Source organism: Cyanistes caeruleus, chromosome 2, assembly GCF_971803275.1.
Source record: "Cyanistes caeruleus chromosome 2, bCyaCae1.hap1.1, whole genome shotgun sequence".
Taxonomy (NCBI): Eukaryota; Metazoa; Chordata; class Aves; order Passeriformes; family Paridae; genus Cyanistes; species Cyanistes caeruleus.
The window spans coordinates 4,688,233-4,705,806 of record NC_141702.1 but is presented as its reverse complement, the minus strand read 5'-3'; the positions used below and the strand labels follow the sequence as shown (position 1 = coordinate 4,705,806).

The 17,574-nt window shown below is 45.4% G+C and overlaps 1 protein-coding gene and 1 long non-coding RNA gene across 2 annotated transcripts in view; one reads left to right on the top strand and one right to left on the bottom strand.

Annotated features, from left to right (window-relative positions):
• Nucleotides 1-3,166: 3,166 nt before the first annotated feature.
• Nucleotides 3,167-7,047, bottom strand: LOC147654568 (uncharacterized). The gene is made up of 2 exons (XR_015282673.1): nt 6,627-7,047; nt 3,167-6,305 (listed from the first exon to the last, which is right to left on the bottom strand). It is a non-coding gene; the product is annotated as an uncharacterized LOC147654568 (long non-coding RNA).
• Nucleotides 7,048-10,818: 3,771 nt separating this feature from the next.
• The window catches only part of TFAP2D (transcription factor AP-2 delta), a 51,384-nt gene continuing 44,628 nt past the window's right edge, over nt 10,819-17,574 (top strand). The window contains 4 exon segments of the mRNA XM_086875591.1: nt 10,819-10,988; nt 11,945-12,228; nt 12,230-12,422; nt 15,967-16,027. Of these exon segments, the coding sequence (XP_086731717.1) occupies nt 10,950-10,988; nt 11,945-12,228; nt 12,230-12,422; nt 15,967-16,027 (577 nt within the window). The 5' untranslated portion in view covers nt 10,819-10,949.

The following is a 17,574-nucleotide window of genomic DNA, read 5'->3' as shown; positions in this document are numbered from 1 at the left end:
GCTGATGGGGTCAGTAAGCTATAGCCCATTGTCTTTAAACTACTGAAAAAAATTGCTCTTCAATCACAGTAATTTTATTGTACCATCAAAAATTCCTGATTGTCCATGTTTTGTTCACTGGGCTGCAAATAATCATTCCAGAACAGCCAGATAATACAAATTGAGAGAAATTACTGCTGAAAACCACACTTTAGCTTACAGTTTAGAAACTGAATAATTACCCTGTCTACAGCAGGGGGAGGGAAGGAGGGAGGGAAGGAGGGAGGGAGGGAGGCAGGAAGGAAGGCAGGCAGGAAGGCAGGCAGGAAGGCAGGAAGGCAGGCAGGAAGGAAGGCAGGAAGGAAGGCAGGAAGGAAGGAAGGAAGGAAGGAAGGCAGGCAGGAAGGCAGGCAGGAAGGCAGGAAGGCAGGCAGGAAGGCAGGAAGGCAGGAAGGCAGGAAGGCAGGAAGGCAGGAAGGCAGGAAGGCAGGAAGGCAGGAAGGAAGGAAGGAAGGAAGGAAGGAAGGAAGGAAGGAAGGAAGGAAGGAAGGAAGGAAGGAAGGAAGGAAGGAAGGAAGGAAGGAAGGAAGGAAGGAAGGCAGGAAGGCAGGAAGGCAGGAAGGAAGGAAGGAAGGAAGGAAGGAAGGAATTTTTCTCATGGTTCTCAAAAATACAATAGGTATTTTTCAGCTTTCAGACTATGGAACTAGCATTTGAAATTAAAGTCATTTTCCAGGCAGACATTATTACATTCTTATTTTACCTTTTATCCTTATATTTTTTTTTTGCATAATACAAATCAAAATACTTGTTTAGGGCATTTTCCACTGCTCTTTGAATTCCAGGAAAATAATTCCATTGACTTAAGGTGATCTTTGGAGCAGGTCCCTCATTCAGGGGAGCTCTAGTCTTTTACTGCCTGACCCCTGCACCTTCACCAGTGTGCTCAGGCCCACAGAGGTCAAAGAGACAACTGGCTTAGACAGGGATTATTGCCATGAGTCTGGGATGGAGCTCACAGTGAGCTCCAGCAGCACATTCATTATCAAGCCTCTGGTAGCTGTTGTCATGTTGTGAATGATTCTCCTCCACCAGAGACCTCATTCCAAAATCAGATCCTGAAAATAACTTATTTCTAGAAAGAAATTAGAATTAAAAAAAAAAAAAAAAATTCTTGCTTCAGAATGAATTTTAATGCTTGATTTTAAAGTAATAAAAATCCCAAAATCTCTTGCTTTTATGCATGAGCTATTATGATCAATTGGGAAATTAAAATATGTTTTTAAAGCATAAATACTTATTCCCTCAGTGGAATCTTATGTCTCTGAAGTAGCTGGCTTCAATTTTGGGGATACATCTCATGCATTTTAATAGCAAATGCCTGAATACTGAACCAATAAAAAATATATAGTGGTTTCTTCTACCTACCCAGGATTCTTGGGTCAATATAAGTCCCATTTTCAAATATGTTAACAAATATATGTGTTCAGTGAAAATTATGTATTACTTAAGCCAAATACAGATTTATTTGAGCTATTCAGAGCAATTTCAGACTCTTGAGATAAGAATCTCTTTAAAATATTAATGGTATTACACCTAATTTTAAAGTGTTAAGGCTACAAATTCAGTGTAAGTGGTAAAAAATCCATAAAAATATATATCCATGAAGACACACAGACAGGAAAAAAATGGGAGAAGCTACCAATACAAGAGTCACAATCTGAGGGCAAAGATGTCAGCCTTGCCTTTGAATTTATTCTTTTAAGTTTGTGACACAACTTCAGTGTTATTTAAACACATAGTAGAGCACAGTGTTTAATTAGGTAAAAAAAAACTTGCTCACTATTACTGGCACTGCATAAGTGTATGAGCACAGTGGAACACACTCAATAATCCAAAGAACCTGACACTGTATTATTTATTGGAATGTCTGCATTAATTATGGATGATTCTAATATAAGGTACATCTTTAATACATCACAGTCTACAGATGTTTTCATTCTCCACTACCAGAGAGAAGTTTAATGATAAGATTTTGCCTCATGCATTGAAAGGCATCCAGAAAATAACATGGATAAAGTCTTCTTAGGCGTTTCATGATCAGGAGAGTTTCTAAAATCCTAGTTTAGCTGGCTACATGTGGAGAGTTTGGTTTAGACTTGCCTTGCTAAAACTGGCAAGAGTTAGAAAAAATAGAGCTTTCAATGGGATTCACCAGGTAACTGCAGGATTTCCAGCTCCATCACCAGTGCTTTCTCCTGAGCAGCAAAATCTAAAGCTGTGATGAGAGTTTCCACTGAATTGTAATGGTTTAATGAAAAATCCCCACCACACAGGGAATTTTCCTCTTGCCTTGGTTGAGTATGGATATCATGCTACATCAAAGAGCAGAAATATCCCATAGAGTTTCCTGTTCTGCTTTCTGTAGAAGTAGGCTTCAGATCTCTTCAGTAGCTAGATTTTAAAAAAAGGCAGTGAAAGTGTCTTACAAATTTTGTTGAAATCAGGCTGATTTTAAATAAAATATGGACTTCAGTTTGAAGAGGCAAGTGAAAATGGTGGTGAATGGTTTTGCTAAGTCTACATTTTTCCACTATTCCACTCTTGTCCCGAGGAATATCCCTGTTGAAACCCACAAGGTTTTACATGAATTATTAACTTCAGAGGCCAAGGTTTAAATGTCTATACACCAATATTATAGAATGGTTTGTGTTGGAAGGGACCTTAAAGATCATCCAGTTCCAACCACCTGTGATGGACAAGGACACCTTCCACTATCCCAGGCTGCTCCAAACCTCATCCAGTCTGGGCTTGGACACTTCCAGGAATAGGGAATCCACAGCTTCTCTGGGAAACCTATTCCAGTTCTTCAAGAAGTGGAGCAAGAATTTGAATGAGGACTCCTGTTAATTTTCAATTCACATTTTGGGGTTTTTAACCATTATGTGGTTTCCCAGAATCAGGTTTAATTTTGCTCTACAATTAAATTTCTAAGTTAATCCCATTCCACGAACAGAGATGGTTGTGTCTGTGTCTCCTTTTATCAGTTTCCCAGTGTGGTATTAATAGTGGAAATAACTTACAACAACAATAATGCTGGACAAATCCTCAGTGATGCAATTAGAAAGGATGGTCAGAGCAACAAGATACGTGATCACAATTTGAAAAAAAAACAAACATTGTCATAGAGAAAAAGACTCTAATTTAATTTAATTTAAGACTTTAATTTCTGACTTCTTCCTTGATATAAACTTGAGATCACAAACTGTTGGTAGGATATCTGTGAATTCTTCCTTTTCCAATATTTAAAAGTCTCAATGGCTTATAAGCAATGGGGAATTGGCTGACGAGCTACTGATGTGCAAGAAGGAAAGGTTCTCACAGAGAAGAGGAATTAGAGCCTAATTAGGTTTGTAATTATAACCAAACCTCCCTTTTCAGAACAGCAAATCACACAGAATATGAGAAATTAGCCAGGAAAAAAAATAAAAGAGATTGTTAGAGGATTCTCCAAAATTATTGTGATCCTCTTCCTCACAGCTGTAAATACCTTCAGATAGGCACAGAATCAGAACAGGATTTAAGGGTAAAAAGGTGACCTGAAGGAGTGAGATGGATCAGGTAAAAGGAAGAGAGGTCTGAGAGGATTACCTGAGGAAGGAAAGTCTAAGAGATGGGAGAGCAGCCAGAATGAGAGAACTGCACAACAGAGCAAGATAAATAAAGTAATAGGACATTCTTCAAGTACAGAAGAGGTCACTGGAAAATAAAAATGGCTTCTAAGGAATGGCAAGAGCACTTGACAGAAGTAGTTTGCTTTCAAGAGAAAGCTGGAAGGAGGAATGGAGGTTTTTCTTTGTCTCAGTATTCGCAGAACTGGAGCGAGGACAGCTGCCACAGACAGTCGGCGTGTTACCCCCCTAAGGGATGCAGGAGAAATGCTGAAAGAAATTAGGAACATGGCAGTAAAAGGCACTGGCAAAATCGGTGTTGTGTGAAGATTGAAAGGGGGGAAATCCCAAAAGGGGGAAGAGTGGAGGCAGCCTGTTTTTCTTGTTGCAGGTGCCTAAAGGAGGGAGGGAAGGTGGGTAGACAGCTTGGTAACAAAACAGTAGTGACGAAATAAATGCCTTAAAGCAGGAGTGTGTGCAAGACCAGGATACACCAGAGGCTGTTGGAAAGGAGGACCAGGTGGAGAGGCCTCCATGGAGCAGGTACAGCCCTAGGAGCCATGTAAGAAGGGGCCCTAGGCAGAGTCCCCAGGAGGATCCACACCTCGACAAGCCAAAGAAAGAGAAGCTGCTTTCTCGGGGTCTGGCTGGAGAGCAAAGACAGATGGGATGGGGGACTGAGCAGCTCAGGGAGCTGTGGGAAAACACTGAGAGAGAGAAATACAATGGCTACAGGATCAGATGAGTGGAGAGGATAAGCATGGGGAGCAGCTCTGTGAAAGAAGTAAGCTTGTGGTTCTGGGGGAGGGGGCTTGAAGAAGAATTAGAGAAGTCACATCACCAGGAGTGTTATCACAAGAAATAGGAACTGTGGGGCTAACAGCTCTGTTTGCATGGCAGCAGAGAGCAGGGAAGAAAGAGACTAAGCAAGATGAGGATGGGGAAAGTGAACCAGTAAAATGAATGGAAAGGGGTCTCTCACTGACAGGCAGTCAATGGACCACCCTTGTCAAATACTTAGAAAGCCAGGTTGCAGTGCAGTGGCCACAGATTCTGCCCTCCTGATCCTTGCATGGAATGGTGTGAATGACATTCACTGCAAATGGGCAGTGGTCTGGTTTACAGCCAGGTGATATTGATCAGTGCTGACACCTTTGAAGCCACCCAACCTCTCCCTTTGCATTTGCTCTGGGTGACACCAGGTACCTGGCTTGAAATAAGCTGCCCTCAAGTCTTCATGAAAGCCTCAATGAGCAGGAAGCCTTGCTGCCATCAAAGAAATGACTGAAGACAACAGATATATTCTTTAAGTTTTGACTAATATATTCACAGCATTTTAATTGCTTGCAAATGCATTTTCTGTCCCAAAATGTTGCCTTTCAGCTGTTGTGGTGATGCAGAATAGAAATTTGGAGGAGGAGGGAACATGGTGGTGGGTTTGGAAGCTGTGACCAGAGGGCAGGGAAAAATCTTTTGCAGGACATTTCTTGTCTTGAGGTTTGAAGAAAGCCACTTCAAAACTCCCCATTTCTATTGCCCATAGCTACACTCTGTGAACTCTAATATGAAATCATTCTCCTTGGCAGAGGAAAAGCAACATAATGTAATTTGGGTCCTCAAAATTATGATTCTTAAAGGGAAATGGGGAAAAAGAAAAACACGTCTTCTCACACAGAGAGATTTATTTGGAAGGTGTAATCTGTGGGTGTATGTGGAGGGAGGTTTCCAACTCACTTCTTCCCACCTGCAGAAGTCTGGGCTCTCTCAGGGTTTTCCCTTTCTGTGAAATTCAGAGGAGGGAGATGGGGTGGTGATGCTCAGCACAGAGGGGACCATGATCAGGTTCAGCCCCTCTGCCAGACAAGAGGGAGGAGTTCAATGGAGAGGAAAAAAAGATAAGACAAAGAATGGCCCATACAGGGATCAAACTCACAGCCTCGGTGCTGTTATCAGCTCCATGCTCTGATCAACTGAGATAATCCAGGGTCAACAGCAATAGCTCTGCAAACAATGGTCAGCACCCGGGCATGAACAAAAGCGACCCCGGGGCTGCTTTTCTTTTGGGTCAGCTGAACATCCCCAAAGCTCCAAGCCCTCAAATTTTGGGAACTGCAGAGGACAAAGGGGGATGGACAGCAAAAAACCCTTTCTGACTGTACACCTTAGCACTGCTGACTCTGGCTGCCTGTGATGTCTAGAACTGCTCTCTGATCTCATTCAGACACAAGAAACTCCTGCAAAAGTCATCAGAAGTTCAAGTCCAGCAAAGACCAAGTTCTGGTGGCTTTCACTGGAAGAGAAGGCTCTTAATTAAAAATAAATTTAACTATTACTGGGTGACCAGCAAAATGCAGGAGCTAAGGCCAGATGGAGCATTAAAGGGAAAATTGTGATTTCAGGCTCCTAAATGCTGGGAAAAGTTTTTTAAGACAAACAGATGAGAGTTCTGTGAGTCTCAGGAGCTGCTCTCACACAGCAGCCAAACATCGAGCCCAGACTGTGTCCCTGCAGCAGCACCACACACTTTACACACCTCAATGAATCTGAAGTAAGATGATCACAGAGAGGAACTTGGAATTTTCTTGTGGATTTGATGGGTTTTTTTTCCCTAAAATTCCCACTCTTCCCAGCCCAGTCTGATTTATTTCCAGACTCCTTGAAAAAAAAAAAATTAAAAAAATTTTAAAAAAAGTAAAAAATCTGTAGCTCAGGAGCAGAAGCAAACTTTAGGCAGGGGATAAACAACGTGCTCAGCCACTCAAGGCAAAGTCTGTCTGCTCTGCTCATAGAGCTGGTTGGAAAACCAGAAAGCTCCCAATTAACTTTCCTGAAAGATTTTTCTTTGGGAGCAATTAATAAGTGCTTTGCAGTTTGACTCGCGTTATTAATTGGATTGGAGGGAGTTAAAAGCGAAAACGGTCTATATGATTTTTTTTTTTTTAGGGTCTGTAAACGAAGCTAACAGATGGAACTGACCAGTAACGTGCATCTGGCAAGCCGGGTTTCTTATAAACTTTCCTCCAAACAAAACCATTTTGGTGGCTTTGTTGTTGTTTGAAACGAAGTTGGGCTCCGGGCTGGCTGGGAGCGTGGCGGTGGGCTCCTCTGGGCTGCGTGGGAAGGGAGGATGGAGGGGGAAGGGGTGGGGACGGGGGGAGATGTGTCGCCAAACTGGTGTCCTGCAGCGGGGTGGTGTCCGGGCAGCTCGGGCAGCGAGCCGGGAGCGCAGCAACCCCTGCACCGTGCGCGTCCCCCGGCACCCACAGCACCCACAGCACCCACAGCACCCACAGCACCTACCGCACCCACCGCACCCACAGCACCCACAGCGGGCTGATCCCGCACCCACAGCACCCACAGCACCCACAGCACCCACAGCACCTACCGCACCCACCGCACCCACAGCACCCACAGCACCCACAGCACCCACAGCACCCACAGCACCTACCGCACCCACCGCACCCACAGCACCCACAGCGAGCTGATCCCGCACCCACAGCACCCACAGCACCCACAGCACCCACAGCACCCACAGCACCCACCGCACCCACAGCGAGCTGATCCCGCACCCACAGAACCCACAGCACCCACAGCACCCACAGCACCCACAGCGAGCTGATCCCGCACCCACAGCACCCACAGCACCCACAGCACCCACAGCGGGCTGATCCCGCACCCACAGCACCCACAGCACCCACAGCACCCACAGCACCCACAGCACCCACCGCACCCACAGCACCCACAGCGGCCTGAGCCCGCACCCACAGCACCCACAGCACCCACAGCACCCACAGCGCCCACAGCACCCACAGCGCCCACAGCACCCACAGCACCCACAGCGGGCTGAGCCCGCACCCACAGCACCCACAGCACCCACAGCACCCACAGCACCCACAGCGGCTGATCCCGCACCCACAGCGGGCTGAGCCCGCACCGCCGCACCCACGGCGTGCCAAGGGGGGGAATCTGTCCCCACACCGCTCCCTCACACCCGTGGTGTCCTGTAAATAAAATAAGTGCGCAGAGGAACAAGTGCCTTGTGGGGTGACTTGCTGGGGAGCGCCCTGGAGCGCCCTCGGTCACGGCGGGGGCTCGGGGCGCTCCCCGCTGCCTCTGCCCCGGTCGGCCTGGTCGTGTGTCCTCGCTGTCTGTGGCTCGTTCATGCACTGAGCTGGGCTTGCCTGGCCAGGTCGAGGAAAACCTTTTCTCCTCCCTTTTCAAATAAAAAATAAAAAAAAATTAAAAAATAAGGAAAGGATTTAAGTGGCACAGTGCAAATAACCAAAGTCAGCAGAGCTGCGGAGTGCTCTGCCATGAATGCTTGGGAGGGTGTTTGTTTTCCCTCTCAAAGGGACGGAATGCCTCTCCTGCCTCTCCCTCCGTCGGGAAGGTGTGTTCGCGGTGTGTTAACTTTTTCTGCAGGTCTGAGCAGCCCTGCTCAAGGCTGGTGTGGCTGATTCCACTGCGCTCGCCACACTCCAAAGGGGTGTTGGAAAGGTCAAAGTTTGTTCACATCATTAAGGTGGGTTTTGTCCCGTGTCTTTTTTCAATTCTCTCAAGTATCAAAATCTTGAGAAGATCAAACAAAATCTGAACTTGGAGAAAATCCTATATTTCTTTTTCAGTTATATACTGGGGTGAAATATTTGTGCTCCATTAGCAGCATTAGAACTGTAGGAAATCCAAATTACAAGAAAGAAGCAATTCCTTCCTTCCTTCCTTCCTTCCTTCCTTCCTTCCTTCCTTCCTTCCTTCCTTCCTTCCTTCCTTCCTTCCTTCCTTCCTTCCTTCCTTCCTTCCTTCCTTCCTTCCTTCCTTCCTTCCTTCCTTCCTTCCTTCCTTCCTTCCTTCCTTCCTTCCTTCCTTCCTTCCTTCCTTCCTTCCTTCCTTCCTTCCTTCCTTCCTTCCTTCCTTCCTTCCTTCCTTCCTTCCTTCCTTCCTTCCTTCCTTCCTTCCTTCCTTCCTTCCTTCCTTCCTTCCTTCCTTCCTTCCTTCCTTCCTTCCTTCCTTCCTTCCTTCCTTCCTTCCTTCCTTCCTTCCTTCCTTCCTTCCTTCCTTCCTTCCTTCCTTCCTTCCTTCCTTCCTTCCTTCCTTCCTTCCTTCCTTCCTTCCTTCCTTCCTTCCTTCCTTCCTTCCTTCCTTCCTTCCTTCCTTCCTTCCTTCCTTCCTTCCTTCCTTCCTTCCTTCCTTCCTTCCTTCCTTCCTTCCTTCCTTCCTTCCTTCCTTCCTTCCTTCCTTCCTTCCTTCCTTCCTTCCTTCCTTCCTTCCTTCCTTCCTTCCTTCCTTCCTTCCTTCCTTCCTTCCTTCCTTCCTTCCTTCCTTCCTTCCTTCCTTCCTTCCTTCCTTCCTTCCTTCCTTCCTTCCTTCCTTCCTTCCTTCCTTCCTTCCTTCCCTCCTTCCTTCCTTCCTTCCTTCCTTCCTTCCTCCTTCCTTCCTCCTTTCCTTCCTTCCCCTTTCCTCCTCCTTCCCTCCGGGCGGGGCGGGGGGCTCGGGTGGAGCCCATGTCCCCAGCAGCTCTCTGGAGAGGTGTGATGTGTTCCCGCTGCCCCCCCGCCCGCCGGGATACCCGCACTTTCCCATTTCAGACAATGCATTTCCATTCCAGTCTTGTGCCTTTGTCCATTTGCAGGAAGAAAAGAGGGCTGAGTGACAGCTCCTGTTAGCCTGCATGAACAGATACCAAAAAACCCTCCCAAAACCTGGACCTTAAAAAAAAAATAAATAAATAAAGGGGAAAGAGCGAGGCAGGGAGCCACATGCCTCTTTGCCTCCGGCTTATTATTAAGACACCTTCGCAGCTTAAACGCTTAAACGCGACCCAAATTAAATGGCAATTAAAAGCAAGTTACACCCTCTCCTATCTCCGGGCTTATCTCGGGTGGAAGCTAGCCATCAGCAGAGCCTCCCCGCCGGGAAATGCCATTTGGGCTGGCATCTTCGCCGAGGGTGTGCGAGTCCCCCCCGCCGCCCCGAGCTCGCCCGGCTGCGGGCGGCCCCCCCGGGCGCTCCCCGGGCGGAGCCCGCAGTCACTGCGGGGCTGGAGAGCCGCTACCTGCGGCCAGAGGGACAGGGGGGAGCCGAGCAGGCACACAGGACTCGTTCCCCGAGTGGCAGCTCCTCGGACCCGTGTCACTAAATAAATAAATCACGTACCCCTTCAGCTTTGCAACCCGGGGCTACGCAGCCTCGGTGCGTTCCCATCTCCAAAATATATCGGCACTTGGAAATGTCGAACCAGCTATCAGTGGTCTTTAGCTCTTACGTCCCCTTCCCTATTTTTCTTTCTCCTGTTACAGATGTAATTCCGTAGATCTATATGTATTTTATGTATAATTCCATAATATCATATGTCACTGCAGTGATACTTTGTGGTCTCACCCTAGTTTTATGTTTGAAAATGCTATTTAAAGAAGCCTGTAAGATAACATATTAGGCAGCTTTAAAAGCAGGTTGGAGTGTGGGGTGGACTTAAATTCGATGTAAATGAAAGGGTAAAAAAAAAAAAAAAAAAAAAAACCCAAACCAAAACAAACCACATAGTTTTCATTTAGAAAAAAAAAAAAAATACACTTAAACAGACACACATACAAATGTGCAATCTTAGATTCTGGTCAGTATTTAAAAGCAGTATAATCAACAGGAAGGAGCACTTACCTATTGAAAAGGATGGTTTAATAATATATATTTATATATATTAGCTTTATGTCTTCCCAATAAAATGTACACAAAATACCCCCTTCGATCAGATTAGTTCCCATATTAGCCTGGGTAAGAAAAAGCATTCTAAAGAGTGGAGGAAAAAATGTATAAAAATGTTGAAAGAACCTACAGTTCCTTATTAGGCGAAGATACAATATTTATTCCTTGTCTCCTGGGATGAAGCTCCTCTATCTATTGTCCTCCCAGTTCTCAGTGCTGATGCTTAATTTTCAAAACTTCTATATTACCAAGGGACCTACGACATCAGCCAAAGAAATACCCAGCAAGTACAAAATCTGATCCAGGGAGCAGCTTTTGTGCAGAGGGAAAATTTTGTTCCTACAGGTTTTTAAGGAGGTGCATGGAAAAGCGAGAGATCTGATCTATGCAGATACATTGCAAATTCTCTCTGTCTGTAGAGATTTTTTCTAAAAAAAATTGGGGAAATACATGAACTTTGGATTTTTCAATTTTTTCCTTTTTTTTTTTTTTTTTTTCTTTATTTGGAGAGGGGAGTTTTATCCAGAGTTGGGGGTTTTTTCCTCTTCTTTTTTTTTTTTTTTTTTTTTTTTTTTTTTTTTTTTTTCGGAGAACCAAAAAATGTCAACTACCTTTCCAGGTCTCGTCCACGATGCAGAGGTATTTTGTGTGTGTGTGTGAGTGTGTGTGTGTGTGCGTGTGTGCGCGCGTGTGTGCGGATGTGTGTGTGCATCTGTGTGTGTGTGGATGTGCCTGTGTGGTTGTTTCCATTTTTTTAAAATCCATATTGGACCGTTACGTTTAATTATAATCCGGCTTCAGAGATAACTTAAAGAAGTATAGAGAGAAAATTCGTTATGACATCTGTCGCCAGCAAGGGCAACTCATTACCACGTTAAAACCGTTGCCAGAACGAAAATCAGAATAATACCCCTAATAATATAATGAAGTGGAGAGAAATCACCACCAGCTCATCAGGAATGGGGAGTTCTCACTAAAAAGCAGGACTCTCCTTTCTTTCGAAACGCAGGGAAAAGAGGGGGGGAATTTTGGATCTGATTCGTTATTTTAAAAAGAAAGAAAAATAGGGGTTCAAAAAAAAAAAAAAAGAAGGGAAGGAAGGAAGGAAGAAAGGAAGGCAAGCAGGCGGCAAAGCTTTCTCAATGTGTAACGCTGTAACATAGGGACGGGACTTGTGTGTATTCTCGGTAGTTTCCTCTGTTTGATGACTTTTTTTTTGTGTCAGCCCCAGATATTACAGCTGTGATCAGGAGGTGGATGGATAGATGGATGGATAGAAGATAGATAGATAGATAGATAGATAGATAGATAGATAGATAAATAGATAGATAGACAGTTTTTATTTCAGTGCGTGGATTCCTTTCGCTTGACAGTATTAAGGGCAGGCTGGGCTGTTTATGATTTTTTGAACAGACCTTTATGGCACCAGCCCAAGGTAGGAAAGGATCTTTTGTTGCTGGGGTTGCCGCTCGCAGGCTTAGACGCTTCTGCAGGGGGAGAAGCTATGCAGGACAGCGTGCTTGGAAGAACCGTACCCGGGGTTTTCAATGATAAACCTCCAGTTTTGGGGTCTTCTTTTCACTTCTTCCTTTCAGATACGTCATGACGGATCAAACAGTTACCGTTTGATGCAGCTTGGATGCCTGGAGTCTGTGGCCAACTCGACCGTCGCCTATTCCTCCTCATCTCCTCTCACTTACTCTACCACGGGCACCGAGTTCGCCTCCCCGTACTTCTCCACTAACCACCAGTACACCCCACTGCACCACCAGTCCTTCCACTACGAGTTCCAACACAGCCACCCGGCAGTCAACCCCGACGCTTACTCCTTGAACTCTCTCCACCACTCCCAGCAATATTACCAGCAGATCCACCATGGACCTGCACAATGCGCGGGCACTCAAGTCCTCCTGCTTGGACGAGCAGAGGAGAGAGCTGGGGTGCTTAGATGCTTACCGCCGCCACGACCTGTCTCTTATGAGCCATGGATCCCAATATGGGATGCATCCAGATCAAAGACTCCTGCCAGGACCAAGCCTCGGGCTTGCAGCCTCGGGAGCAGACGATTTGCAGGTAAATAGCATGCGATCTCCTTTCGAGGTACCTTCCCCTCCCCTCCCCCTGTCCTGGACCCCCCCACCACCCCCACCCCCACCCCCCTTTTCCTCTGCTCGGAATAGCTCTTACAAAGGAGGGAAGATGCATCCCAAACCCGATCCACAGCCCGTCCCCTCCAGATTAGTAGCGGCGAGAAAAAAATGTGGAGGGGAAAAGAAAAAAAAACAATAAAAAAGAAAAAAATCGACAAAACAAGTGGTCTTCTTTGGCCAAAGAAACAAACTAAACAAAACCAACCTGGCGCCTGCCTTTGCCGCCTGGGCTGTGTGTCTGTGATGGCTGAGACCGTGGGGGTCCCCCGGAGATCTCGGGGTGAGTGTGCGTGTGCCAGCCCTTACCCAGCCACACGGAACCCAAACCAAAGCAGAACAAACCCATCTTCTTGCTTTCCCTAAACTTTTCCTTTCTTTCGGTGCAAGGAGCACTTTGCAGCGACAGAGCAGGCAAATGATTTAAGGAAGGCATGGAGTAGGGAAAGATAAAAAAGGCAGGGCAGGAAATAAATCTGCTTTCCGGTAGACCCACAAAAGCAAACCTTCCTAGATAGGAGGGAGAAAAGATAAACGGGAGCAAATGTTCGCCAGAATGATAAAAATGCCTCGAGATATCCTATCTAGGTGTTAAAATACTGAGAGGTACAGCAGATAAAGCTAAATTCATCCGTCTGTCTATCTGATTATTCATTCACTCCACCCTAACCGGCACCTGGACCATCTAAAAAAAATTATTTCTATGTATCAAAAGCTCGGCTTTATCGGCTCAGAAATGCTTTCCCACGCGCTAAAAATTCACCTCCGCTAAATCGAGCCGGTTACTTAAATGAAATTGGTTTCCAAAATTGCAAACAACGCCATCCTGTATCTAACCCCCATTCCGAAATGTGCCCCAAATCAAAAGCAAACCTTCCTTCCCCCGACGAGCTGAGGAACTGAGGGCTTCCCCATCAGCAGCGAGAAACAAACGGGACCGTATTTACTGTACTTACTTTTCCCCCACACCTCGCTCCCTGGCATACAAAGCTGCCTATGGTGGTCTTTCCCAAAAGATGTAGCGGTCAAAAGACTCGGAGGAAAAAAAAAGTCAACCCGAAATTTGTAAAATTAAGAAGGTTTATTTTTATATATTTTTATAAGGTCACTTAAAATCAAAGCACCAAAAAAAAATATCAAAAAAAACAATCTATCTATAATAAGGAAAAGAAATCTCTTTTTTTCCCATATCTTTTTCTATTTCCACCAACAAATAATGTTTTCTTTCATACCTCAGATGAGAACAACCTAGCTATTTAAACCTAGTTTTCTCCACTAAAATTCACTATATAATTTTGTCCTCTCTGGCCATTTTTTTGTTTACATTTTTCACAAGGATCTCCTTATGTTACCCCCCTCAAAAAAAAAAAAAAAAAAAAAAAAAGTCTGCCATTCATTGCTCAACCCCAACTAAAACCTATTTACTCCTTTTTATAACCACGTCTGCTGCTGATTTTTTTGTATCTGTACAAATTTTTTTTCTTTGGCAGGCACAAAGCCTTGTATTTTTCAAAAGAGGGGATTAGGAACGTTTGCAAGACAGCAGACAATGCCTAAGTCCCGGGCAAAAAAGCACCATAGTTTATCCAATTTTCGACTTAGTGCCATTCAACTGGTCATTTATGCAATGTCATCCGACCAAACAACATGTTTCCCTTTTAAAAAGAAAAAAAAAAAAAAAAAAAAAGGTTGGTTAAGCTGCTAGAGGCACAGTCTCTTTTTATTTATTTAACGAAGAAGAAAATCAACAGTTTTCCTTTGGAAAATATTAATTTTTCGATCACAAGTTATTATCAAATAAAATACTTAGGTCTTTGTACTTAAATCTCTTCTTTATTTTTTTCCTCGTCCCTCTTTTTCCCAACACAAGAGGGAGTGTGCAGAGGTATCAAAAGGCCTGAGCAGTGAGAAGTTGAAAATATTAATATTTGTCGTTAGGACTTGGATGATTCAGAACAAAGTTGGACTCTGGCGAATATCACTGCGGGTGTAGAGGGAAGCGTTTTGGTGGCGAGCAGAAACAGGACTGCACAGAAATACTTTTAAACTAAAATTGTGGTCTAACCAGTCTACCCCTTTCTCCTTAGTCTTTCTTTTTAAAACGTTCATCAGCATATGCCTCATTTCAAATGCAACAAATGTAAATATACTTTTCCCTGCACAGAATTTTAAGTGAATGTCCAATAGTTTCGAGGGCGGTTTAAGTCAGCCTAACAGATGCAAACAGTCTTGGAGCTGGAGTGGCATCTTTCAGTGCCCTAAAAAGATTTTCCATGGGCAACAAAGAAAACTGTCACACCTTTTCCCATCACCGCTTTAATTTATGCTCAGTCGCCAAGTTTTTTTCATATTGATTTCATAATCACTTTAAGGCAGAACACTTAAAATAAAAAAGGGCCTTGAAAAGGAAGGTCTTACAGGGCCAGCGCCAATATGGTGAAAGTGGGGGAGAGAGCCAGGACTGTAAAGATTGTTTTGTAAAGTGGGGTTTTTATTATGCACCGACTCTCTCCGCATTTACTTAACTCTTCACGGGCTGTTGAATAGGTTAACACCCTTAAAGGCCTCTTTCATGTCCAATACCTCGTTTGTTTGTAGAGGAAAATGCGTCTTTAACACATTTCCACTGGGCAAAGATTTAGGTTTGGTTTGTTGTGTTTTTTTAACCCCAACATAAGGAAAAACCCAAAGAAAACCCAACCCTTTCAAGTCTTTTATCACTCCAATAAAAATATTTATTAAGGAGGGCGAAGATCCCCAAATAACCAGCCTTGTAACAGGAGAATAAAGAAGTGAGATCTCTTCGGACGTGCACCAGAAGCCCTAGGCAGGTTTTTTGATGGTTCTTCACCCCTCGCTCACACATGGGTGCCTGTGTGTGTGCGCACACAGATGCATATTCATCCCACCTATGTGCTGACACACGCATTGTTACAGCACCCTCACGACTCTGTGGAGCCGGCAAAGCCCAATAGGTCATCTGTTGTTTGTGCTCTTTGTCTATTTCCGTGCAGACTTTCTAAGTCGGTGTATATGTGTCGCAAAACATATCTGCGAATTTAGCTGTGTGCCCGAATATAAATATACCGCTAAACACTACAAAAACAGTAAAGTGCATTTTTTAGCTTTGGGCATGCAACTGTCGAGCGGGAATACACTTCTCTAAAAAGCACTTGTTTGTCTATCCTGCCATGTAATCGTCGGTCTAAGTTGCCAGTTCGGGATAAATTCGTATTTGAATGGCAATGAAAGGAAAATTATTCTGCGTTTGATGGGGTAGGGGCAGATGGCAGGATGGAGGGTGGATTTCACTTGGGTTCGCTGAAAGTAACTGTGTTTTTCCAGTTCACCTTAACTATTGTTCCTGGGCGAGTCATGCAACAAAACAAAAGCTGTGTGATCTCTCTGTGCGTTTCTGAGCCTGATTTCTTTCTTTCCTTTCTTTCCTTGTTTTCCCCTCATTACTTAAGAGCTCAGTGGAGGCCCAGTGTGGACTTGTACTCAACGGGCAAGGAGGTGTGATAAGAAGAGGTAAGAGGTTACAAATACTTGCGTCCATCAGTTTTTATAAACATACATCCCTCTCCATCTCTCCCTGCCTTTCCCTCCCCCGCTGTTTAGCGTAGTTTGGATTTACTGCCGAAAAAGTGATAATTTGCCGTTTGTCAGAAGTACTTTCAAACCTGCTTAGAGCACTTCACATTTCACAGTCCATTTGCACTTTACAAACGAGCTGCTCCTCGGTAGCTCTCGGATACTCTCTCTGAATTCAGACTTTTCCTGCCTCGGTAGAACATTCCCCGTTTAATCGGGATCATCCCTGAGAAACGTGTTCCCTAGCGCGGGGTTGTTAAATCGGTAGTTTGATCTCGTGTGAGGGGAAAAAAAAAAAAGGACTTTTTTTGGAAATGTGGTTTCAGTAGAGCTACAGACCGGTGTGGAACTCGCTTTTGAGTGGCACTTCATTTGATAACCATCTGTCAGTGTAAATATCGAACATCAAAGTTAGAGGAGAGGTTTGCAACTCGTGTTAAATACACATCTCTACAGAATCTGCGAAATTTGAATGTCCCGTGGAGTTTGTTATTACCATCATTTACCCTGAAGAGAAACAACACTGGTGTAAAGGCCTAACGTAGGAACACATCTTAAACACATCCTTTCACTCCAGATATAAACCAGGTGATGCCATCGGGGAGAGGACACTTGGCGACTCAGCCTCTCACAACGCTCATTTCTTGTGCTATTATCCCCTTATTCACTACACCCAACACGAAAAACAGATATTTGGGAGATATTTTGGGTGGCGTGATACAGTTGTGTCAGGGAGCTGCTTTCAGCCATCACTTCCCTAGACAAACTTTAGTCCCACAGAAACAAAATTATTTATGGCTGAAACAGCAGTCCCGCACGCCTGTGGTGGGCGGGGATGGGGAGAGGGCTCTGTCTCCGGGGAGGGGACATTTTTTGGGGGCTCTGTCCCTGCAGCGGCCGGGCCCGGGCCGTGGCGGGCGGGCGGCGGCAGCGCCGTGCCGGTGGTGCTGAAGGGACAGCTCCGCTCCCCTCGCTCCGCCCGGCCCCGCCTCGCCGCCGAGCTCGGGGACAGGGACACGGGGACACGGCGGGGACTCCAAACCTGCTGTCCCCTCCCTGGGCACGCCGGGCGGGACGCTGGGGAGAGGGGCTTGCAAACAAACTCCTGCCCCACTCGCGCTGCCGGCGCCTGCGCCTGCACAAGCCCTCGTCTCTCGCATTGCAGCGTACTCTAATTATCCCGAGGAAGAAGGATAATTATCCCTCGGAAGAGGGATAATTCTTTGGGGTTTGATCCGAGAGCTGACCTCCGAGAAGAGGAGATCGTTAGCTGAAAAAGAGGCAGGCAAAGTCCCCATCAGCTGGGGTTCGTGTCTGTCGTGTTTGACGGCGGTTCTCATTTCCCAGTTGAAGGGCGGCTCAAAGCTCAGCTCAGCTCAACTCCAGTTTATTCAGCTCTCCAGCTCCTCTTAAGGAGACTCCAATTACCTGTGCAGAGGATGGTAGTGGTGTCTCTCTCTCCCTCTCTCTCTTTTTAAAGAGAT